We start from the raw sequence: 26,683 nt of genomic DNA, 5'->3' as shown, positions 1-26,683 counted from the left end.
GACTGTTCCAGGGCACAAAGAGAACTTAAGAAAGCTCTGCAAACGGTTCCTCGGAATATGGCCTTGATAAAGATAGCGAGACAGACTTATAAAAAAGTTATTAACTGTAGGAAAAATGAACCGAGAAGAACAGCCTGGGAGGACCTAGAGCAAGCTAACACTCTCCAGGACTCTAAGAGTTTTTGGGAGATTATAAATCGCCCGCTCTTCTCCAATGATGCCAGGAGCTTGGACTCGACCATAACAGGTGAAGCTTGGGAAGCTCACTTTTTAAAAATATTAAATCCACGGGGCATATCAATACATGAGCAAAGGGATGAGACAGTTATCAATTTACAAACCACATATGAACTAAGTTTAACAATTTCCTTGAGTGAGGTCGAAGATGCAGTAGTTAAGGGCACATCTCTAAAAGCGCCTGGCCCAGGCGGAGTTCCCTTAGATTTGCTTAAAACTGGAAGCAAATTACAACGGATCGCTGGGTCCTACAACTAGTAAAATTCGGCCATTCCCTAGAATTTATACAGCCATCTCCGCCAACACCTCCTCAACTTCTGGCTCACAAGCATTTGCGCCTGTTACAGTTGGGAATAACATCGATGATCTAAAAAGCAGCAATAGAGCGTGTTCCCTTTCATCAAAGGGGTAAAGGCTTCTATTCCCGATTCTTTTCAGTGCGCAAGAAGAAAAACAAGTGGAGGCCAATTTTAGATTTACGAAATCTAATCAAATCCCTCAAGAAACAGTCATTCCGCATAGTCACTATTCACAAAGTCTTGCAGCTTCCCAATGGGAACGACTACATGGTATCCTTGGACCTCCAAGACGCCTATTTCCATATACCTATTCACAAGAAGCACAAAATGTTTCTTTTTTTTTTTTTTTTTCCATGACAGTTCCACTATTATAAACATACATGACTTCCATACAAAGAAAGAAAAGAAGAACAGGAAAAAAAAAAAAAAAAAAGAACAGAAAACCAAAAACCAGATCACAGATACTACGATGTACTTGTACTATCAGAGAAAAAATTCGTAAGGGCTCCCCAAATTAACATTCCTAAACATTTCTTCCTAGTTCCTTTTAGTGCATACAGATTCATTTCAATTTCATAAATACGATACAGCTTGGCTCTCCAAAATTCGAAAGTCGGGGGCTCGGATGATAGCCATTCTGTTGCGATACATAGGCGGGCAACCGTCATTGCAAGAAATAATAAATACCCATGTTCTTTTAAGACCTGATGACTGTATGTTTTTTGACAGCTTCCCAATATCATGAGTGAAGAGGAGATCTTCAAAGGACAAGCTAATACCAATGACATGAATCTTTCGACATTAGCAAGAAAATGCGACAGTTTTGTACAATTATAAAAAATATGCAACATATCAGCTTCCTGATCTCCACAACGAAAACATTTACCATTGTATTTATCTCCCCAAGTTGCCATACGTTTAGGAGTGTAATATAACCTAAAAATCGTTTTATAAACTTGAGCTTTTAGATTAGCTGCCAGACAGATTTTTTTAGCGAGACATAAAGATTCCACTATATCAATTTGAGGGTCTCCCAGTTGGTTGATCCAATACTGGTTATATTTTTGAATATCATCGTTCCTATATTCCATTAAGATCGTATATAGTGGGCCGATCCTTTTTTGAAGACGGATTCCCTCAATTAAGTTATTGGGAAGAGCGTCAATCTGATTTTTCAAGCAAAAGTCGCGAACTTGAAGATATTTTAAAAAAAACGTCTGTGGAAGCTGATATTTGTCCACTAATTCTGCGTATGTTACGAATGTTGCATTTTTATCATATAAGTCACCAATTCTTGAGATCCCTTTTCTAATCCATGTCTTAGCATTATCGTCCCAGAACACAGAGGGAAGTATTTTATAGGCATCAAAAGGAGTGTAATATATGATTTAACCTAATTTAGTCATTTTCTTAACATTTCTCCACACTTTAAATGCTGAAGCAAGTACCTTAAATCGGGTGTGTTTGTAATAGTTGCCCTCTAGTTCCTTTAATAAGCAGCCTTTTGCCTGTTCTCCTAGAAGTAAAAAAAAGATGGATGGGGCATCCGCCTCGTTGTTTGGAGGTTCCCCTGTCAATACATAGACCATTTTTTGTAAAAAACAAATATAGTAATAGCAAAGAAAATCAGGCAAACCACGGCCTCCTCTTTCTTCCGGTAGCGTGAGCCATTTCATGGCTCTACGAGGTTTACCAGGAGCCCACACGAATTTCCCACATATATTTTGTAATTGCTGTATATGCTTAAATGAAAATTCCAAAGGTATACTTCGAAATAAATACAGGATCTTGGCTAAGATATTCATCTTGATTATATTCCCCCTTCCGATTATTGATAATTGAAGTCTGCTCCATCTGTCTAATGAATATTTGATTTGAGCTATAGTCACCTCCCAATTACTTTCAACAATCTCTTGCATTTGGGTTTTGATCTGAATGCCTAAGTAAGTAACCTCGTTTGTAACCCGAAAATCATTAAATTGTATGTTCTTTGTACAAAGAATTTGGTTTTTTTTCGGCATTTAACTTGTACCCAGACATTATTCCAAAATTTTTAGCTAATGATTCGATCTCCGCCATTGCCTCCCTAGGGTCAGTAGTCACTATAGCGATATCATCTGCATATGCAAATACTGTATATAGAATGCCTGTAACTGAAAAAGGTTTGATACGAGGAGAATTCTGTAAGCTTATAATAAAAGGATGAATATATAATGCGAAAAGTAAGGGAGAACAGGGACACCCTGTTCTGACAATACAGAAGTTATATGACGGAATGGATGACAGAATTCTTTAGTTTCAATTTAGGATCGGCTAATATTGCAACAGTCTGGGACACATTTAAGGCCTGCTTTAGAGGAGAAGCGATAAAATTCGGATTATACCATCCAAATAAATTACGATCACAAATGAGGGTGCTCTATGAGCAACTAGAGGTAGCGGAAGTTGGTCTTGCTAAAGCTTTGACAAAAAAAGATAATTTAACTCAGATATCGCTTATGGAAGAAAAAATTGCACAATGTAAAGCGACTATAACAGGAGTCTGGGCCGAAGAGATTGCTTGTAAATATTTGGCAAATAGAAGACACATTTACGAATATGGCGAATCCATCGGCCGGTCCTTAGCCTTGAGACTAAAAATGAAGTCTACTTCTCGATTGATTCCGAGATTACAGGACCAATTCGGGGTGGTTCGGGAAGCTCCGTCGGAAATTCTAGAAGTATTTCATCAATTTTATTCGGAACTCTACACCCGGCAATCAAACTTTACTATGGCTCAGATTCCTGATGCCGCCGTTGCAAATCAATTAAATGATGTAGAGGCAGATATTTTAGACAGCCCCTTTACTATGGTGGAATTAGAGGAGGCGGTTAGGCAAATACCAAATGGGAAAGCAGCTGGCCCTGACTTTATTCCCGGGGAAGTTTATAAATGCTTCTTTGAGCCACTGAAGAATGTACTGTTAGCAATGTTCAGGATGGCACAAACTGGAACAGCACCAGCTACATGGAACGACGTTTCCATAGTCATTTTCAGTAAAAAAGGGAAACCTCCTGAACTACCTGGATCCTATCGTCCAATATCCTTGCTTAACTGCGATAGTAAGTTATACTCCAAAATGATAGCTAACCGTATATCTAAAGTCATATCTTCATTAGTAACCACAAATCAGCATGGTTTTATACCAAAAAGAGGAACGGTTTCTCATATTAATAAAGTTATTACTTTATTTGATTTTGCAGATGTTGAAAAGAGGGACTTAGCTTTGATATTGCTTGATGCTGAAAAAGCCTTTGATCGTGTAGAGTGGGTTTATTTATGGGAAGTGATGAGAAGGATGGGTTTTGGGAAAGCTTTTTTAACGGCAATTCAGGTGTTATATAATTCACCAATTGCCAGAATCACAGCTATGGGTCTAAAATCTGAAAAGATTAACATTACTAGAGGAACAGCACAAAATGTTTCTAAGGTTCGCTGTAGCCGGCAGGCATTATCAATTCAGAGTTTTACTTTTCGCGCTCAAGTCAGCCCCACGCATTTTTACAAAGTGCCTAGCTCCAGTAGCTGCATATCTCAGGCAACATTATCACCAGGTTTTCCTGTATCTCGACGACTGGCTCGTTAAAGCTCCTTCTTTCAACGCCGCAAAAAAGTCTTCTCTTCTTCGGCTTTTCAACGAATTGGGTCTCACACTAAACCCAGAGAAATCAGTCTTACAGCCTTTTCGACGCCTAATGTTCCTGGGAGCTATCCTAGATACGGTTCTAGAAAGGGCCTATCCAACAGAGGAAAGACAAAAAAACTCCTGACGTTAGCAAGCCTCATACAAAGAAGAAAGTCATTTTCGGTGTGCCTGAACACCTCTCTGCTAGGCATGATGTCCTCTTTTATTCTTATGATTCCCCATTGCCATCTACACATGCGTCCTCTTCAGGAAGCCTTTACCGCTCAGTAGGTTCAGGTTACGGGACCTTAAACTATATAATCCAAGTGACTCCACAAATTTTCGCCTCTCTAATTTGGTGGACTCATCCTCACCATCTGTCTCAGGGCTTACATTTCCTTCCACAAGCCTTTCCTCTGGTGATAACAGCAGATGCTTCTCTGGAAGGTTGGGGAGCCTTCCTACAGGAACTTCAGATCAGTGGCAAGTGGCCACCTTCTCAGTGAAATCTACACATAAATCTCTTGGAACTAAAATCATTATTTCTAGCCCCTTAGGCTTTCCTACCCAGGATGCAAAATTCTCTAGTGCTTGTCAGGACAGACAATACTACGACAATGCACTATCTAAACAAATAAGGAGTAACTTGATCTCTCTCCCAAGAATCTCAACGAATTTGGAACTGGGCAATTCAACACAGAATCGTGTTGAGAGGGGAGTACGTTCCAAGAAAGGAAAATATAATAGCGGATTCATTAAGCAGATTACAGACAACGTGCCACGAGTGAGAGTTAGACCAAGATACTCTCAACAGAATTCTCTCTCAGTGGAGCGAACCAAAGATAGACCTGTTTGCCTCAAACAGCAACATCAAATGCCAACACTTCACAAGCTGGCATCCCAAACAGGACTCTCTGGGCAATGCGTTTTCAATAGCATGGTCCGGCATATTCGCCTACGCTTTTCCACCGATTCCTCTCCTTCCCAGGGTTCTAGAAAAGATGAAAGCAGAACCTTGCAGACTAATTCTAATAGCTCTAGCGTGGCCTCACCAACATTGGTTCACGGAACTTTATCTCCTGTCCTTACAGCCGCAGATTCCTCTGAAGCCGTTTCCCTCTCTTCTAACGATGAACCAGGGATAAGTTCAGCACCCGGATCCAGGCTCACTGAGATTATAAGCTTGGCTCCTGAGTTCCAGGAATATCGAGACCTGAACATTCCTCAAGAGTGTAGGGAGATTTTGTCTCGTGCTAGAGCAGACAGTACCAACAAAACTTCTTCTTTAAAGTGGAAAAGATTTTGCATCTGGTTTGGGTCTGCTAAGGTGCATCCCCTCAAATCATCTCCGGAGGAAGTCTTGCCATATCTCCTCCATCTAGCAAATTCAGGTCTGGCTCATACTTCAATTAAAGTTCACTTGGCTGCAATCTCACGTTTTTGAAGATCTTCCAAAGGTTCTTCCTTGTGGTCAAATAGACTGTTAAACAGCTTCTTAAAGGTCCTTCCATCCCACCAACCTTTCTAATGCACAATTCTCTGTTCTCTTCTATTCTTTATGCCAATATTGGAAACTAAGCATTTGCTGTTTCGTATTTATATGCATATTTCAATTATCTGTATGCATGCTTTTATATTTAATTCTCAAGAAATTGTTGTTGATTATTCATATATGTACGGCTTATGTATATGTGCTCATTACTGCTTTTTATTCTGATTCAGGCATGTGAATCTATGAAAGATACCGTAATACTGGATAAGAAATTAGTTACTTACCTGTAACTGCAGTTATCCAGTATTGGTATCTTCCATAGATTCACATGCGACCCGCCCGCCTCCCTTGGAAGGGCTCACTTTTACCTCTGGATATGTACAGTGGTTATGAAAATCTGAGGGACTGGAGCTCTTTCCAGGAAGGTTCTAGAGGGTGGTGTCAGCTGGTTGTTCTCTTAAGTTTGGTCCTTTTCTAAATAACGACTTAGATATGTTACTAAATATAAGGCCTTAGGCCTGTTACCTTCAATGTCTAATGTGCCATTACCCTTATAAATGTACCGGGGACTCCCATCGCATTGACGGGGAATGATTCAAGCCTGTGAATCTATAAAAGATACCAATACTGGATAACTGCAGTTACAGGTAAGTAACTCATTTCTTCCTCCCTGTGTAAAAAGATGGGGGCCTCAGGCCTATCCCTCTGCACCTAAACACTTTCCTACAGTAGGACAGATTCAAAATGCTCACATTTGCCCAGCTCCTAACTGCTCTGGACCTGAGAGACTGGGTGGCACCCTTAGACTTGCTGGATGCTTATTTTTATGTACCCGTCCGCAGTCCCACGGGCACTACCTACAGTTCAAGGTGTGCCAGGAGCATTTTTTGTGCACTGTGCAACCTTTCGACATCAGCAGCGCAGCTCGGTGTTTACAAAAGTGTTTGTGGTGGTCACTGGCCATCTTCGGAGGTCCGACGTTGCTGTATTACCATACCTCGAGGACTGCCTGCTGAAGGTGGGCTCACGGCAGTTAGTTGTAGACCACCCCCAGACAGAGGCAAACCTTTTGAAAATGTTGGGCTTCATTGTAAACTAGCCAAAGTCTCACCTGATTCCCTTTCAGAGGCTTTCATTTGTTTGTTGCAATCCTGGATGCAATGGAATTCAGGACTTTCCTTCCACAGCATCGAAGCCAAAACATTTGGGCTATGATCCTGATGTTTCAGGCTTACTCTTGTATCCTATTAAGTATGGCTCTAAAACTTTTTTTTACCTCTGAGCCCGATGCGTACGGCTTGTCAACCAAGTGAGGTTGCTCAGGTGAGCCCTACAGTGGCACTAGAAATCCCAGTGGGCTCAGCATCCAGGCTACCTTTCTGCACCATTCACTTATTGAAGGAAGCAGCTCAAGATCTGCAGTGGTGGCTGAGCTACCACAGTTTGTCCTGTAGCATGCCAGTTTTTCTTTCCCAACCGAAGCAAACTGTGATAGCTGTTATATCACTGCTCTGTTGGGAAGATGGAGATCGGAGGACTCCGGTCTCCTGTGGAGGGCTGGCTCCACATCAGTCTGCTCAAACTTCAAGCCATTATTCTGGCCCTGAAAGTGTTTCTGCTATCTATCAAGGGAAGGCTGGTGCACGATCTTACAGACCAATCCATGATCATGTAAAATTGCAACAAGCAGGATGGACTGAGCTCCTGGGTCCTGCACCAGAAGGCGTTGTGCCTCATGAGGTGGCTAAAGCTCAAGGACATCTTTCTGGCCGCCAGCATCTGGACGGGGTCTCGGGAAATCAGTGGATGAACTGAGCAGGCATCGTTTGGTGGATCACAAGTGGCGCTTACGTCCTGAGATTGTGCAGGGCTTCTTCACCAGTGTAGAGAACCCTGGCTTTACCTTTCCACCCCCGTTGAGAACATGCAGTGTCAATAATTGTGCAGATTGGCCTTTCCACAAGAACACTTGTTAGGAGACTCATCATAATCAAATAATCTTTATTCAGTTGCTTCAAACCATAAACGATGCATACAATTAAAAGGGCTAAAACAATTATACAATATTTCATCAACTAACTGATTTAAAAAAATATATAAAAACTTAGTAAAAACACCCCACTCATAAGCATAATCTGATCAAGTAGATAATCATAAAATGCTTCTTTCTCTAAACAGAACATAAAACTAGCACCTCAAGAGATTAATATCTTCCCATGTCAACAGTCAATGCGATGCTCATTTCTTTCTCAGTCCCATCGCCCCTATTATAACGTTTACCTCATTTGAACATACAAATTCATTATGCAACATCAGAAAAAAAATGAAAGCAGGTCACACTCTACGTCAGGCTCTGATGGGCACAGACCGGCCCGGTCTTGGCTAGGTCTTCTCCTAGGTGCATCCTGTGCATGCGCCCAGTCGCGTCTTGGGCCACGGTGAGAGCAGAGCACCTTTAAGAACTGGATGCAGCATGCCCCTCCTCCACACTCCCAAGGAGACTGCTGGGGACGTGGTACCCCAGCAGGGAAATGCAGAAATTTTAGGAGACTCGTTGTATGTACCTCTAAGTCTTGGTGGGGACTGGCTAAGCGACTCCACGTGCCCATGTTCTGCTCTCCGCTTCTGGGGTTCCGCTATCACTCATCCCGCCGGATGCTTCAGAGAGTCGGGTGACTGCATGGGGGAGCTGAATGGGGGGCGGGTATATTTTGTGACCATTGTAGAAACTCCACCCACCCTTTACATAAGACTCAAGACAAAATGTCAGAGCGGCCACCCCCAAATTCCCGCAAGCCTCAAACACTACCCTCCTGCATTTCCTGTTACAAAGCACCAACCCCACGCACGCAGTCTCGATGCTCTATCGCAGCATTCAGATGGAGCAAGCTGGAATGAAGAGAGACTTGCAATCGCATTGGAAACGGGAATCGGGGACTACCCTCAATGACGGATAATGGCGATATTGTTGCCAGCAAACAGGACAGATATCGGCTAGCCGTTGACAGCGTATCATGCACCATAAATACTTGCACCGGCTGTACTATACCCCTGCTCGATTATTGATTCCACCTACAGACAAATGATAAATGTGATTCCTGCAGAGGGAAAGGGGCAGACTACCTACATTTAGCGTGGGAAATCTAGACAATTCGAAACTGTTGGCAACAGGTTTTCAGGGCCCTAGAACAGATGATCGGATCTTTACTGCCAGCTACCCGTCTCACTGCACTGAGGAGGGGGAGGCATCTTTCCGGAAATAGGCCTCTCTCTGACTGCTACTGGCCAAACTGAGGGTGGCCTGCAGATGGCGGGTACCCCAAGTTTAAAGACTGGATAAGAGATCTCATATTTTGTCAGGAACAAGCGCTTACTTACGCGGAACTGTTACTACTGACCTCCAGCCCGAGAGAAATTTGGGACCCTTTGTAGACATTTTTGCTGAACCACCTCGTGGAGGAGATGATGTGAGACCCCAGTGCCCACACAGTGCATTATACAGATGAGATAGGGGAGTGGATGTCCGTATGAGGGCCTTAGAATATGCGGAGGGGGAGGGGGTTGCATTATTAGAAACAATGATACGGGTCACGTCTTGCTATCCTGAGTATTTGTGGAATGCTGGTTTGAATACAGGGTGACTGATTGTAGTGTGAAAATCATCCTACTTCCTATTCTGCTACATGAATGTCAAATGTTCATGGAAGTTGTGAAAGGATTGCTCTGACTATAGCCAGTCTTATATAAACAAGCACGGTTTAATGCACATGAATTTAATATATCCGGCATTGTTGGATACAAGTTTTTCTTTGTGTGAAAAACTCTAATAAAGAAATTAAAAAGAAAGAAATGTTAGGAGACTCATTCTGGCTGGAATGGTGCAAGGGAGTCCTGTACTCTTTCCTGCAATGTCCTCTCCTGTGCCAAGTTTTGAAGAAGATGGAGAAAGACTGGGCCCAAGTCAAAATGATGGCTCCTGAGAGCATGGTACCCTGCTCTCCCATCTGACTGCCACATTAGGACGACCTTTTGTCTCAGAGACAGGGCAAGGTCCTACGCCGAAATCTATTCACTTTATAACTCCTTGCATCTAAATTAAGCGTCAGCAATTGATTGTATTTGATTTGCAGCCTGAAGTGGTGGATGTCTTCCTTGCTGCTAATTACACCTCCACGAAATCCATTTATGCTGGCTGCTGGCACAAACTTTTGTATAACCTGGAATGCAGACCCCTTATGGGCAAAACTGGACCAACCGACTTTTCTCAAATCACCTATTGTGGTGAGAGTTATTAAAGGTTTGGCACACGTTTCCTCCCAAGAAGTTGGTAACGCCACAGTGAGACATTTACTTGGTCTTGACATTCCTCTTGTACAAGCCCTTTGAGCTGATACATAGCTGCGTGTTTCCTGACATTGAAGACTGTCTTCCTCATTGCAAATGGCCACAAAACCTTTCTGCCAGACATATTGGTTCTGAGGACCCGGGTGACCTTAATCAAAAGTTGTGACTCCTTTCCATGTTGGGTAATTCATCACTCTACCACTATTCTTTGCTCCCCCATAAGAGGAGAGGCTTCATTGGTTGGACCCCAAAAAGGTTTTAAGCTTTTGCCTAGATCATACATATGGTCATTGAGTGAACAAGCAGCATTTTCTGGGGTTCTCTGTAGCAAACAAACGGAATACTACTCAGGAGATGACCCTGTTAAAGTGGATAGTCCTCTGCATTAAGATCTGTTGCGCAGTAGCCAAGAAGCAGCCCCCGGAAAGCCTGAGAGGCTATTCTATCAGGGCTAAGGATGCTACCACTGTGTTGGAGCTTGGAATTCCTGTTCTTGATATGTGCCAGTCTGCGCTGTGGGCAGTGGTGTATATGTTCACAAAGCACTACTGCCTTGGGTGCCGGTCCGGTGGGAAAGATATCTTGCTTGCTTGTTCTAGAAGACTTTTTGGTCTGAACCACTCCTCAGACTCTGCACCTTGGGGAGATAATGCTTTGGTATCTTTTTTAAGTTGAGCAGTCTGGGTTATAAGTATCCATCGGAAGAACAAGTTACTTACCTTCAGTTACGCAGCTTCTGATGGATACTGTATTAACCACAGATTTCTCACTGCTCTCCCACCACCCTATTCAGTGGAGTGGCCTCTTTTTAGCATCTAAAAAGGGCCTAAGTTAGTATTCAGCACCCTTTAAGCAACAATTGTTCATGTTCCATGTCTGACGGAGTGGAAAAGTAAAAGACAAGAAACTGACATCAGCACGCTCTGGGTGACGCTTCTATTCTGCTCCACTCCATCATGTCCAGTGCATTATGGAGCCAGTACAGTGCCCCACAGTATCACACATGGCACCTGGAAGAACTGTTATGAAAGGACGCCATGTCTAGTCTGGTGCCTGGTGTTAGTTGGCAATGGCTTGGACCTTTGTCCAAATAGGAACCCTGCTTCCAGTCAGAGTAAGGGGGCTACACTCCTAAATAACCCCTGCTCAACCCTTGATAGCTTGGCATGAGCAGGAAGGCTTATCTCAGAGGCAGTGTGTAAAGCATTCGTGAACACATAAAGTAATACAGTGAAAACACAACAGATGGACACAACACAGGTTTTATAAACATAAGTATTCTTTATATAGACTTAACACAAGACCCAAACGACAATAATCCACAATACAGTATTAAGAAAATGACTTAAAGATGGTATAAATAACTTAGTTCACTTTAGATGGTAAATGCGACACGTTTCTCACAAAGTAGCTTTGGATGCGTCACGCAAGATAAACAAAAGGTTTGCAGGGAGAATGATGCGTCGGTTCCTTGCTTCGGGAGAGGCGATGGGTCTGTTCCTCAGTGCTTGCGCAAAGTAGGTGATGCGTCTGTTCCTTACCGGAGAGGAGGTGATGCAACGATCTTGTGGTGCGGCACGGTTGCGATGCGACAAGATGGCACCTTGATGCAATGTGACGATCTGGTGCGATGCGAGAAGATGGCGCCCTTGGTGCCATGCGACGACATGAAGGCGATGCATGCAAGCCCAATGGCTGTGCGGCGACTATGTAACTTTGGAGCCGCGACATGCCCTGAGACTTGCTTCTCCGGTGATGCGCCGACACACAGCTGCGACAGAGACACGCTTCTCCGGTGATGCGACGGCGACCCTTGCGGTGGTAACACGTTTCTCCGATGATGCAACAGCTGCGGATGCGACACGCTTCGTCTCGTTGAGTCGTGCTTCCAGCTCCCAACAACATGCAGGCTTCTGCAGACAGAATTCCCAGCAAGGAAATTCAGGGGGGAGCTGGTGGTGAAGTCTTGTATCCCTGAGACTTCAGCAGGAGGCAAGCACAGTTCAAGCCCTTGGAGATTCGTTTTCAAGATGATGAAAGTTGCAAATAAATGTCTTTCTCTTTTCCTTGGCAATAAAGAAACCACTGCAGGCCAACCCTAGCAATTACACACTGGCGCAGGGGCAGTCAAAAACTCCTGCAGATTCTCTGGTTCTTCTCCTTGGCAAAAGATCCGTCTTGATGTCCAGAAGTGATCTAAAATTTTGGGGTCTGGGTCCCCCTTTTTATACACACAAATCCTTTGTCTCTGAAGGCAGAGACTGTCTGTACCTAGTCCAAACCAGTTCGGAGTGCATTCTGCCAGTGCACAACTTCTTCCTTTGTCAGTGTGGGCCAGGGTCATCAGACGCACCACAGGAGGTGGGGCCAGCATTGTGGAAGGCAGGCACAGCACTATTCAGGCCGAGGTGCTACTCCTCCCACCACTCCCAATGCAGATAGGTCTATTCAGCCTAGTGTTGACTCACCCTGCCTCCTGGATCCCCCTCAGCCTCTGTCACTCACAAACCAGACATACAATACACAATCTAGCAGAGGCAGGCTGGATGGTTTAGGCAAGAAAATACCTACTTTCTAAAAGTGGTATCCAGAATGTTAAAACCAACTTTACTAAAATATGTATTTTATCATTCTGAGTTCAGGCATACTATGTTCCCTGGGTCAGTTAGGATTATAAGATGTTATAATCAAACTGCCCCTTCTGGTCTATGGGGACAGGTAGCCTTGCAATAGTGAAAAACGAAATTGGCTGTAATTCACTATCAGGACATGCCACACACATCAGGGCGTGTCCTACCTTTCACATACAATTCACCCTGCCCTAGGACCTACCTTAGGGTGGCTAACATGTAGAAAAAGGAAGGTTTAGGGACTGGTAAGTGGGTGCACTTACCAAGTCGACATGGCAGTACTAGACTCCACACAGGCTCTGAAGTGGCAGGCCTGAAACACTCTTTACAAGCTCCTTCTGTAGGTGGCACAACCAGTGCGGCACGCCCACTAGCAGCATTTGCTCTACGTGCCCTGGGCACACATGGTGCACTGTACTAGGGTCTGACAAGTAAATCAAATATGCCTATCATGGAGTCACCAATCCATTACAGTAATTTACAAAAGGGAGCACTTGCACTGTGGCACTGAATAGCAGTGGCACAGTGCCCAAAGCATCTAACCAGCAAAAGCATATCAAAAACAGAGGAGACAACAGCAAAAAATGGAAGGGAGACTCACGCCAATGGTACCAGGTCTAACACCTGGGAAATATTCTAAGGCACAGCTACACTGGACTACAGAGTATTCCCGAAGGATTGTCTCAAAGGTAAGTAATTTGTTTAACTTGGCTGTTTTAATGGTCATAATTCCTCTGTTTTGTTTAGTGCCAGAATGCCCTCTAGGTAGTAGTTGCACTCAATACATTAAATTTAATTAATTCATTCATGTATTCTGATATTTGCCAACATTTTCCTCATGTAGCCTTACAACAAGGTTAAGTTATAATTAGCCTTATCTGTTCAGAAGCATTTTATTGATGGTAGCAGTTAATAGGCTGCCTTAACTTGGATCATAGGTAACTCCAGTTGCCTGGCTTTCATCATAGAATAGCATTTGCAAAGATAATACATCAATTTCCATTAATTAATTTAGAATACTCTCTGGGGCTGTGACTGTTATTGTTTTTAAGAGAACCAACTGTTTTCGCAAAGTAGACCATAATTACTATCTTCAAGCATTTATAAAATCTGCTTGTGTCCAAGACGTGGGCTCTCTTGAAAATAATGCCAGATATCCAGATATATCCTTTCAGAACTGTGTCAAAATCTATATAATTTTGCCACCCCCACATTAGCAACCATTTGCAAAAATGGTACATCTTGTTTAAGTTAACTACACTTATCTGAAAGAAACACGTTAGTTAGATTCCTTACCTTAGAATATCCCCAGACGTTAGGCTGGATCCGGAAAGATTTTTCGTCAGCAGTACCCTTGCGCGTCGGTAGGCGTCGTCTGCGACTCCGCGTCCGTCGTCGGCATCGTGATCGCCGGGATGACGTCATCGGAGTACTTAGACGCTGCCCTCGCGCGCTGACATCAGTTCTTCTTTTTTCCGCACCAGTAAGCGCAGATCCGGGAAGAGCATACCCTTAGTCACTTTTTGACTAACTTTTTGGGACTTTATTGGTCTATTCTTTCTAATCGACTTCGACTCCTGGTGCCGGTAGGGATGCCCGGGTTCAAGCCGTGTGACGCCTGTCACCGACTGATGGCGGTTAACGACCCCCACCGTCGGTGTCTCTACTGCCTTAGGGCCGACCATGATGATAAGTCGTGCCCCGACTGCCGGGCCTTGACCTCGAAGGCTAGGCGGGAACGGTCCCACAAGCTCCTCGAGATCCGGCAGTCGGCTCCGTGCCGCTCGAGGTCCCGGTCGAGGGACCGTTCGCGGAGCCGGAGTCATCACCACTGGTCGGGTTCGAAGTCCTCGCATTCAGGTAAGTCGAGGCACAGTAAGAAGAAGTCGAAGAAGCGACACCGCTCTTCTGCCTACCCTCGCCGGTCGAGCGACTCGGCCGGGGGTTCGGGTGGCACCACCCGCGTGGCTCCGCCGGAGCTGCAGGAGTCGCGTCCTGCCCCATACCCTCCGGTCCCTGGGCCTAATGCGAATCCGGGCGAGATTTGGGACTTCCTCGTGGCAATGAGGAGTCTCGCTTCGCCGTCGAGGCCTGCCGGCGCGCCTCCGGGTCCTGCAGGTCCGACTGGGGGGCCTAGCGAGCTGGCGCCGTCGTCGACTTCGGTCCCGACACCGCGGGTCCCCGTGGGATCCAGGCCTGGATCCCGGTAGACGCTGGTTGACCTTACGACCCCTCCGCCGGCGCCGACCCCTATGGTGCCGCCCCAGGTGCAGTCTCCGGACAACGCTGTTCCTAGTTTCAGCCCCGGTCCGGGTCCGGCGTCGGACCGGCACCGCCCAGCGCCGTCTCCGGTGCCGATGGATGAGCATTTCATCTATAACCCGGCTCCGTCCTTTCTACCTGTATACCAGGAGACGGATGAAGGGGAGGACTGGGAGGGGTCTGAGGACCCTCTGGCACAGCAGTGCCAGTTAAGTCAGTACTGGGCAGTCGAGCTGGGGGATGCCAGTGGTCTCGACACTTCGCCTGACACTGGCTTCATCTCTCCTCCTTCCGTGGCTACGGAGGAGGGTGCAACTTATTCTGTGGTTCTGCGCAGGGCTGCCGAGGCCCTTCACCTAGAGCTCCCTGCAGCGGCCGTGAGGACTAACCTCCTCAGTGAGGTGCTTCAACCGCCAGTAAGCTCTTCGGAGCCTCTACTGCAGTTCAATGAGGCCCTCACCGACGTTCTGATGAGCACTTGGTCCAAGCCCTCCACAGTCACTCCTGTGGATCGGAACATGGCCCGGCGCCACCGCCCTGCTCCGGGCGACCCCAGCTTTCTGTCGGTACACCCCACCCCTAAGAGTCTGGTTATCCAGGCCTCTACGTCCCAGACCGCCTTCCCGTCCGCTCCTCTGGATCAGGAATCCAAAAGGTTGGAGCAGTTCGGGAAGAAACTGTTTTCCTCCCTCACTTTGGGGTTGTGGTCTATTAATACTGTGTGCCTTTTGGACTGTTATACCCACTCCTTGTGGGATACGATGGCGGACGTGCTGACCCAGTGTCCGGAGGAGGCCAGGACGCGGCTCGCTCAGGCTATTGCTGAGGAGCGAGATGCAGCACGGTACACATGCCTGGCTGAGGTCCACAAATTTTTCCGGGGATGTCCAGCGCACCCTCATGGACATGCCCTTCGATGGCCGTCGCCTTTTTGGCGACAAAGCGGATAGTGCGCTGGAGCGCTGTAAGGACTCCAGGGCTATGGCCAAGTCCTTGGGCCTCTCGGCCCGCGCTCGCAAACTTCGCCTTTTCGCCCCTTTCGTGGCCAAGGAAGGGGCGCCCCCACACATCCGTCCAGCCACAGGCCGCAGAACCAGCCTCAACGGGGTCGCGGACGTGGATTCCGCCGTGGCGGAGCAGGGGGACAGAGAGCCAGTCAGTCCACATCTGCTCCCACAGCATCTGCCTTAAAGCCTTCCAAGTCCGAACTTTCAGGCCCATTCCACGCCAGTGGGAGGCAGAGTTCGCCATCACCTGCTCCACTGGCGTACCATCACTTCGGACAGGTGGGTTCTGCAACTCATCCGAAGGGGCTACTCCCTCCCCTTCGAGGCGACCCTCCAGCCATGCCACCGCAGTACCACCGCATTTCGGGGGATGACTTGCGACTTCTGCAGGAGGAAGTTACAGCCCTCTTGGCCAAGGGGGCCATTGAGCGCGTTCCTGGCCCAGAAGTAGGTCAGAGTTGTTACTCCCACTACTTTCTGGTTCCCAAGAAGGGCAAAGGAGGATTACGCCCTATCTTGGACCTCAGGAGCGTCAACGCCTTCCCCCGGAAGGAGAAGTTCAAGATGCTGACTTTAGCTCAGGTTCTGGCTGCCCTAGACCCTGGAGACTGGATGGTAGCGTTGGACTTGCAGGACGCTTACTTCCACATCCCCCCACCGGTGTTACCTGCAGTTCACAGTAGGCCACGAGCACTTTCAGTTTACCGTGCTCCCGCTCTGCCTCACCAGTGCCCCTCGGGTGTTCACGAAAGTGATGGCGTTGGTCGCAGCTCATCTGCGCAGATTAGGCGTTCCAGTCTTCCCCTATCTCGATGACTGGTTGTTGAAGGCGGGTTCGCCCCAAACAGTCGTCTCCCACCTCCAGACTACGGCCGACCTCCTGCATTCGCTGGGGTTCTCCATCAACGTGCCGAAGTCACATCTGAGCCCCTCCCAGCAGCTCCTCTTCATCGGAGCGGTTCTGGACTCTGCGCAGTTTCGGGTCTATCCTCCTGAACAGCGGGTTCGGGATATTAAGGCTCTGATTCCAATCTTTCGGTCTTTATCCCGAGCTTCAGTCAGGATGGTCCTACGGCTGCTGGGTCTGATGGCCTCCTGCATCCTGCTGGTACATCACGCCAGGTGGCGGATGCGGGCTCTGCAGTGGGACCTGAGGTTCCAGTGGGCTCAGCATCAGGGCAACCTGTCCGACCACGTCCTAATCTCGGAAGGCACTGCAAGACAGTTGCAGTGGTGGCTTATGGACCGCGATTGGGTCTGCGGCAGATCCCTCTCCCTACCCCAACCGGAGCACATTGTGGTGACGGATGCGTCCCTCCTGGGATTGAGGGAGCCACATGGGAGAGGCGGAGATCAGAGGCCTCTGGTCTCTGGCGGAGTCCCGGCTCCATATCAACCTATTGGAGCTGCGGGCGATCCGGCTTGCACTGAAGGCATTCCTTCCCTCTGTCCGGGGAAGTGTAGTGCTGGTGTTCACGGACAACACCACCGCCATGTGGTATTGCAACAAACAGGGCGGGGTGGGGTCGTGGACTCTTGTCAGGAAGCTCTGTGCCTCTGGACATGGCTGAAACATCAGGGCATCACCCTGGTAGTTTTCAACACCTGGCGGGCTCTCTGAACGCCAGGGCAGACAAAGTCAGCCTCCGCTGCATGATGGATCACGAATGGCGTTTGAACTCGGACGTGGCGCAAGGCCTCTTTCGGCAATCGGGAGAGCCTAAGTTAGATCTATTCGCCACCGAAGAGAACGCGCAATGTCATCAGTTCTGCGCGTTGGAGTTTCCAAGGCGGCACTCGCTCGGAAACGCTTTTCGTCGCGAGTGGAGTTGCGGTCTGGTATACGCCTTTCCGCCTATACCACTTCTGCCCAGAGTGCTGAAGAAGATCAGGCGCAACCGGGCCCAAGTCATCCTTGTGGCTCCGGATTGGGCACGAAGATACTGGTATCTCGAGCTACTCAGTCTGTCAATCGATCCCCCGATTCAACTGTCGCAGCAGCAGGGGACGGTCCTCCACCTGAACCTGTCCAGCCTCCACCTCCATGCGTGGAGATTGAGCGGCGGCAGTTGAGGCCATTTGACTTGCCTCCTGAAGTCTGTAATGTCATTCTGGCAGCCAGGCGTGCCTCCACTAAAACGGTATACGCCTGCAGGTGGAACAAATTTGTGGCATGGTGCACAGCAAAGGCTGTGGATCCCCTTTCCGCCCCTCTTTCTGAGGTTCTCCTCTTTCTTCTTTCTCTGCCCAGCAGGGCTCTGCTCTGGGCACCATCAAGGGATATCTTTCAGCTGTTTCTGCCTTCTTACGGCTTCCTGATCAGCCTTCTCTTTCTAAGTCCCCTGTTGTCACTAGATTCTTTAAAGTCATTACTCACATGTTTCCACCTGTCCCTTTTGTAATGCCTCAGTGGGACTTGAATCTGGTGTTAACATATCTGATGTGCGCTCCTTTTGAGCCACTTCATAACTGTTCTCTTCGTCTTCTGACTCTCAAGACTGCTTTCCTGGTTGCCATCACCTCTGCCAGAAGAGTGAGTGACCTCCAGGCTCTTTCTTCTAAACCTCTTTTTCTCTCTGTCCATCCGGACAAGGTTGTTCTGAGGACTCGCCCTTCTTTTCTTCCTAAAGTGGTTACTGCCTTTCACGTCGTACAGTATGTTACCCTTCCCACCTTCTTTCTGCCTCCGTTTCCCTCAAAAGAGGAAGAGAGGCTCCACCGTCTGGACCCAAAACGTGCGCTCTCCTTCTATCTGGACCGCACCAAACAGTTCCGGTTGGACGACCAACTCTTCGTTGGCTACGTGGTCGCTAAGAAGGGGCGGCCAGTGCACAAGCGGACCATCTCTCGGTGGGTCGTTTTGTGCATTAAGGCCTGTTATTCCTTGGCTAAAAAGGATCCTCCTGTGGGGCTGAGGACCCATTCCACTCGGGCCACAGCGGCTACTACTATCTTGGGACGGGGAGTCCCTCTGCAGGACATTTGTCAGGCAGCAACGTGGGCATCGCTGCACACGTTTGCCAAGCATTACTGCCTGGACAGCCAAGTCCGGAGAGACGGCTTCTATGGCCGTTCCGTTCTCCAGGACTTCCTGGTGTGATCTTGGTTCGCAGACCCACCACCGGGGTTGGTATTGCTGGGGTATCTATTCTAAGGTAAGAAATCTAACTAACGTGTTTCTGTCAGATGAACAAGTTACTTACCTTCGGTAACGATATATCTGTAAGAAACATTAGTTAGTTTGATTCCTTACCAAATCGCCCATCCTCCCCGTTCTAAGAACTGATATCTAGGGTTAAGGTTATCCCTTTCAGGGCCCTAGTTTCATGGCACAAGTGTCGGTTTCTTGTATGGTTCTGCGTTCCTGGCACGGAAAGCTATGTACAGAACTGATGTCAGCGCGCGAGGGCGGCGTCTAAGTACTCCGACGACGTCCTCCCGGTGCTCACGACACCGACGACGGACGCAGAGTGGCAGACGACGCCTACCTACGCACAAGGGTACTGCTGACGAAAAATCTTTCCGGATCCAGCCTGACGCCTGGGGATATTCTAAGGTAAGAAATCTAACTAACTAATGTTTCTTACAGATATATTGTCACCCCATAATGTATGTTGATGGAAGCTTATTTCATGTTTAATCCATTGCTCATAATTATTTTGAGTGAATGTATCTGCTTAAGTTTATGCTCAATGTAACTTCCTTTTTGCAGTGATATATTTTTTGTATTATTGTTTTCATCATAAAACTCAACATTGAACCAACTAGACTCTCTGTGGTCCTTAAAAAAATGTACCTTAAAGTTATAATGCTCACAATAATCACCTTCATTATTTTATCTGTGTGTGTGTATATTTATGGCATGGCAGTGCAGTATATATTAATGTGGCCCAATACCATGTCATTTAGAGCAACTGTACTAATAATCACACATTCATTCATTTATAATTGCAGTGCGAAGCTCAAATTCGAGTTTATTAACAGTGCAGAGCAATTGACATTTGGAAACAGTTTTTACTGCCTCACTGGGCTGCATTTATAACCATTACTTTACTCAGAGAAACAACTCTCCTGATAGTGACAGCATCTGCTCACTGCAATTTTACTATGCTGCGCAAATTTAACCCCTTGCACTCTTTTGGAGTTAATACCTTTTGTCAAAACAAGTACTCCTGAAAATATACCATGGCATAAACCACACCTGTAGATGTGCAGAATATAAGATGCTATTTATTACCATTGTTGAAAGAGAGGAGTGACATCATGTTTCACTCGAGTATTTGCGTGTCATATGGCTCCTTCCCACACTTAACAGTGGTAATAAATCTTATATTATATTTTGCACATATGCATACATTCTATATCTATACAGCCCACTGGTGTTATCCAGTCACCGTTTCCATATTAAAAAGCCATTTGTAGGTCTTGCCTACTAGACAACGCATGTGCAGTCTGCTGTGAGATGTAGTGTTAGCTTACAGTGAGCTTAGAGCCCTCCCCCTTACTTACCATTGTTTGGCTTCATTATCAGTCTCATTTCTTTGCTTCTTATTCATTAGTACATGTGATCTTTCCTTCCTCTTGTTGTGTTTGTCCCTCCTGCAGATCATGGATATATTACAATGTCCTAACACTGCTCGCCTTTTCAGGTGCTACTTTTTTGTTTTTAGTTTTTGCAGCTGTTTACCTTGTGTGCTCCTCTTTCCCTTACTGCACTGCTCTTTCTCACATGTATGCTGCTCCCCTCTGTACTCTTATGATGTGCTTGCCCTCTAGTGTTCCCTCCACCTATGTTGCTTTCTCGTCAACGTGCTTCTACCCCATCCCAGCTCTAAATGTTCTCCCCCTCCCTTTTTTTTTAGTTCTTGGCTCTAGACGGTGGTCATGCGCTGTTTTGAACCAAGACATGCTGTATCTACATCGTGGGCTTACAGCACACCCATAGACTTCCTATTTGCTGGCACCATAGTCGCTCCATTTTTTGTCCTCCCCATTTGTCAAGGGAAATGCATAAGTCATTTCGTTTCAGGTGGTTATCCCTCCCCAGGTGATCCGCCCAACTATATTTTAACATACGCAGCGGGCATTGTAGGACATTTTTTCAGGACTGCTTTTTAATTATTCGGGACAGTGTTCTCACTTCCAACTATGCCCTAAGGTTACAAAATGTAGGCTTTTGGTAAAGAAAAGTGGCCTTTATCTCAAACAAACCCACCGACTGTTGTAATTTGATGTAAAGTACTAGTTAGGAATGAGATTATGTCCATTCCACGACTTTTTCCGAAGTCGAAGTTTCCTGAAAGGTGTGCAGGCACATACACGCCACATTGGATAATGTTGATGTCTCACACACCGCGTCATGTAAAAGTGTCTTCTTCGCCCTCAAAGAATTCTTAGTTGTTCGTACGGTCAAAAGGTATACAAACCATTTGAAAGAGGGGGTCTTCTTAGGGCGCATATACCTAGAAGGGTAGGTAGGCTTTTGCTTTCATGCAAGCTTGGTTGAATGCAACACAATCGATTATCCCTTGTTTTGATCTGTTCGGCAATGCCACATATGAGTGTTTGAGGGCGGTAGGGATGCTAGGATGGTGAATCCATTGAAAGGCACAATACCAGAGCAAACTTGTAATGGATAGCGGCCTTCCTTAAATTCTTCATCCCTTTAAAGCAAAGCTGACAAGATGTATTTGCATAAGTTGAGTGTTCAGTATAAAACCGGCCCCAACATTTCCAAACAGGCCAGACTCTTTAAAAAGCTACTAGGGTTGGAAGAGAGTCAACCAAATGACCGTGTTTTTTTTCATCAGCCTTAACTCGGAGAAAGAAATTACGATGGGCCGAAAAGGGTGAAAAGAGGGAGGAAAAAAATAGCAAGAGTAAGGGAGACGGGACGTGTAGGGTCACATACAGAGACAAATTTACCATATTTGCATCAAAGCCCATGGTTGCCTTGCTAGGCTACTGGATGTGCACATTTCTCCATTTGTTTACCCACTTCATATTCATCAATGCAAGCCCGTAGCATAGCAGGAAAGGGAGACTTGGTGCTTGGAGAAATTTCTAGTACAGTAGTACTAAGCAATCCATTCTCTTGGGGGAGAGGAGGTGGCTTAACAATCAGACATGCTGACTTTTGAGCTGCTGAACTAGGTTTAAGCCTCGGTGTAAGCTCAACATCTGCTGGGGAAATCACTTAATGTCCCTGTTCCTACTAACATGAATGTCCTTGTGTAGTTTAACTGGTGCTTATGTAAGGCACTCCAGTACCTTTGGGTCGAGTTAGCACTATATAACAATGCAAAAACAACCAAGGAGAAAATTATGCAGGAATGTGTGAGATGGGCATCATACTGGACTTTAGCCGATCAATAATGTGAGCTGGCCCAGTGTCCTGTTTTTACTCAGCACTCTCAGGCCTAAATTACCAATCTTGGTCAGGTTTGAAACTGATTGATCAAAAAAAGATGCCAATGTGAGTGCTAGTTTGTTTCACAGTATTTGGGTAACTAAGCAGACATTATAGGAAAATAACAATGTCACTGGAATAAAAAATGAAGTGATGGTGTCTGCCATTTGAAGCTATAATGTTGTGCACCAACTGATAAATTTACCGTAAATCAATAAATAAAACATTTTTAGTAATTTGCTGTTCATAAATTGCTCTGCCTGGGCAAGCTAACTGTTTGAACCTGGCTTTATTCTAGGGGTTGCCTACTGCGGTGTGGTTATAGTGTGGTGCCGCTCACCATGGGGGGTCTCCATGCCCATAGTGTGATTGGCCAACAGGACCAGGATTCATGATTAACAGCCCAAAATTGTTTTCAGGGCAGCAATTGTAGGAGGGTACTTGCTGCGGAATACTCATCCCATGTGACAGATGGTCGGGGTTGCAACCGAGCCGAAATAAATTCAAAGGGCTGCTGGTTCCCTATTGCCTTTCTTCCTGACCACCATAAGACTCTCTCCCCTTCTGATAAAAATCAGGGAATGTAATTTAATTCTAACAAATGTCCAGAAGCACCAGCAACTCTACAAGCACTACAGTGGAAATTAAACTACTCAATACTTAAAAATCAGCTCTGACCTTCTTATTTAGGTCTCGGCTCAGGCCGGTGCGCATGCGCTGACTTGACATGCTCTATCTACATGGTAGGTTTACAGCCCACTCATAGACTTCCCATTTGCTGGCACCAACGTCGCTCCATTTTTAGTCTTCCCCATTTGTCAAGAGCATGCATACATTATGACTCATCTAACTTTTAGCCGTCCCCGAGCGCACCGCCCAACTACATTTGAACAAACGCAGCGGGCATTGTAGAGCATTTGTGGGGACTACTTTTTTATTTATGGGGACAGTGGTCTCACTTCCAAGTTCCAACCACGCCCTATACGATGTAACACGCTACCTATGTACACAAGCGCTTTTGATGACACACACGGGTAGTAAGCACTATATAAATGTTGCTATGCAATAGACAACCCGTTCTGCAGGTTGTAGCTCTTTGGACGGATATGAAGGTGCACAACTGCGTCCATGTGTGTCATTCTGCAATGTGGTGATGCACAGAGATGTTGGGGCAGAATAACGCTGCATCATTACGCTGTGCACCTACTTAAACTAGCAGTTCGGGAACTTTAATGAAGCGTTTCATTTTTTTTGGCCATGTTTTCAGTGTAGGAAAAGAGCCTCCTGCTTATTAACTCAGTGCAACAACTCACTTCACCAACTACCTTCACTTTCTGGGAGAGGCAAACACCCCCCCATCCCCCCCCCCCCCCCCCCCTCGGTGATGACAAACTCCACCTCCCCTGCTGTGGCGCACAGCCATCCCTTCCACTTATGTTCCACATTGGGCGCCCTCATTACTCACAACCAGATAGATTCCACCAGCCACTTTTCAAACTCGTCCTCATCAGAGTCGGAGGCAGCCATCCCTCCTGTAGAACACCTGTGCATCGACACAGAAGTAGGACTATCGGGCTGAACAGTCTGACTGCCCTCCGTGTATACTACACAAGCTGCTCCAGCTTTGATGACTTCTGAAACGCATTCTAGTACCGCGCCCATCTTGGAGATCACATTAAATAATGCTGCAGATAACCAAAAAGTAATGTCATCATACAATGCCTAATGCTGGCCAAAATCTTAAACAATTAATATATTATTTTTCTATTGCTAAGTATTTCATTGATAATGGTAACCTTTACATGGAAATACAGTGTGAGAGAGGTCTGACACTGCACAATACGTGCAAAAGTTCATCTTCTTTTGACTGGATTCCTGTGCGGACTTCCATATAAAATATATTTATATTTCATCCTATGTGACCTATACCATTGACAATGCCAATAGCTCGGAGTTGCTCCATTGTAGAGACCTATTGGCTTTGCCAATGCTTGTCTTTTATTCAGTGCAGTCCACGTTCCAAGTTACTCACCCTCTCACCTATTTGATCCCCGCGCCCATTGTGTTGCTTTTCCTCACCCACGCACACTGTCAGCAAATAAGAAGCAAAAAAAACTCAACCTCCTCGTTTTGTAGACACCAATGCATGGTGCGTACACCTACAAAATGACTTGATGGACTTTTAAAAACAAACGTTTTTTGTCATTTCTTAACAGCTTCGAGATGCTGTAAAGTTTAGCTAAATGCCATTGACAAGGTCTGTAGGTTCCATAGGGGAGACCTATTGGTTTTGTCAATGTTAGTTTGAGTGTATTATTTGACAATAAGGACCTGATTCCAGCCTACATTTAAATCACTTTAGGTCAGAGTTACTGAAAAATGGTCTTGGAATTCTTCAGAAACAGTAATAATCGGAGCGAACACGCCATTTATTTACTTATTTAAACATGAACTGCTTGTTGTACTCCGATAAACAAAGTAGTGTACAGATTGAAGTAGGCAGAAAACTACAATTGAAGAGCGTTAACATCTTTATTATTTTCTTAACAAACAGCAGCCTTACTTTTCCTAATTGCAATGCATCTGCTACTGATTGAAAATTGTACTTGATTTTATTTCAAATCTGTCATGTATCAAATTCTGAGCTGACTTTGTTCTGTTCTTGTTTAGTGTACAGAAGACTAGATGGCTCTATTGAATGTTGTAGTAACAACAGTCTCACTGACGTTTGCTTCGCCTATAGGAGTAATTTGAACAGTCCCAAGGTAAGTTATTCACAGTTTGATTTGGATAGAATATAAGTATGTTCTTAGTCAAATCTAACGATCGAGAGTTCCGGTGCTAACCTATCGGTCAAGGTTCTTTACAGTTGGCCACTAGTGAGGTAAAAATAGGCGAGTTTTAAGTGCTTCCCTGATTAAAAGTTAATTCTTAATAGACAGCCATGCCAGAGAAAGATGGTTCCATTCCATACTTGCCAAGAGTGTAAAGGACTGTCCACCATCTCTGACTCACTGGAATCTTGGTGCCTTGACTAGCAAGGCTGACACAGACCTGAGGTTTCTGGACTGATGTTGATGCACCATACTGTCTATAAATTATGCAGGACCGCATTTGTAAAACGCTCGGTTCAGGATAGTGAGGGCCTTTACGAGAATTCTTTTCTTGACGGGTAATCAATGCAGGTTTTTCAAATGCCACGAAACCGAGTTCTGCTTAAGAATATCAAGAATGAGTTGCTGAGTGTTGTACAGCTTGAAATTTGCTGATCAGTTTGTCTGGAAGAACAAGACATAAGATGTTGACATAAACTAATTTTAGAAGTCACAAGCGCATGCACCACAGTCTTACATGTTGCACGAGGGAGAATATTGAGAAAGTTTAAGGAGCAGAGAAGAGCCAAGCAGGTGCCAGCTGTATCTAGGATTTGAGGTTGAAAAGAGAGCTTATCAAAGACAGCCCATCCCTGATGCATTTCCGTAGAAAGATAAAGACCTGGCTGTTTGATCAAGAATAGTTACCGGCCTAACCTCGGAAATACCTTCAAAGTTTCTAGCGCCGAGACGCCTACGGGCAATTGTACGCGCTGTATAAATCTCAAAAATAAATAAATAAATAAATAAATCATCAGACCTCTTCAGACTCTGACAAGGTACCGGATAGGGATATCCTCTACCGCCCTTACTAACCTTACATAATATTGAACTATCGATGGTATCACTAAGGAGTGACCCAAGAGTGATCAGGATTAACTTTAGAAGCATGACACAAAATGTGTGTGTGCTTATGCTGATGTGGTGATATCCACAACAGAAGTATGCAATGTCCTTTCAGGAATTCTAAAGATAATATCTGACAATGCCATGGTCTTGGGAGACATAGCAGAGTTCTGTCCAGTAAATTTAAACTACACACCATCCATGCTGCGTCATCCAGGACTAAGCTGGCAAACAACTTTGATAGTTTGTATTTTGAAGTAGTAAAATGCCATGAAAATGTTTAATAAAAATAATGATATCCCATATAAAGTTAATTATTAATTACTTGACAATCAAAAGCACATGGCAATGAATCATGTAACCTTTGCCCCTTCTTTCCCCTGCTGGGCAGCTCGTACCATCTAAGGGCACCTTCCTGCCATCCAGTTTCCCCCTCTGCTCATCCTTTCTTCTGCCGGAACAAACTTACCATCTGTGACCACCCAACAGGCACCTTAAACTACTCCTCCCTCCACTGCGGCTGCTGGCATTGCCAATGCTTTTTTTATATTGGTAATAATGCCCAGTGCATGCAGTGGAGATAAGATGTACCAATATTTATAAGCACGTAGCATGAAAA

General features: G+C 45.8%; 1 protein-coding gene across 1 annotated transcript in view; it reads left to right on the top strand.

The window, feature by feature from the left end:
* The window catches only part of MBTPS2 (membrane bound transcription factor peptidase, site 2), a 358,518-nt gene that overhangs the window by 192,936 nt on the left and 138,899 nt on the right, over positions 1-26,683 (top strand). The window contains exon 8 of the mRNA XM_085622476.1: positions 25,016-25,110. Coding sequence (XP_085478602.1) covers positions 25,016-25,110 — 95 coding nt within the window. The remainder of the gene's footprint in view (positions 1-25,015; positions 25,111-26,683) is intronic.

The sequence above is a fragment of the Triturus cristatus genome, chromosome 8 (genome assembly GCF_964204655.1).
Source record: "Triturus cristatus chromosome 8, aTriCri1.1, whole genome shotgun sequence".
NCBI lineage: Eukaryota > Metazoa > Chordata > Amphibia > Caudata > Salamandridae > Triturus > Triturus cristatus.
The sequence above is the reverse complement of the archived record's forward strand: the minus strand, read 5'-3'. Positions and strand labels throughout refer to the sequence as shown.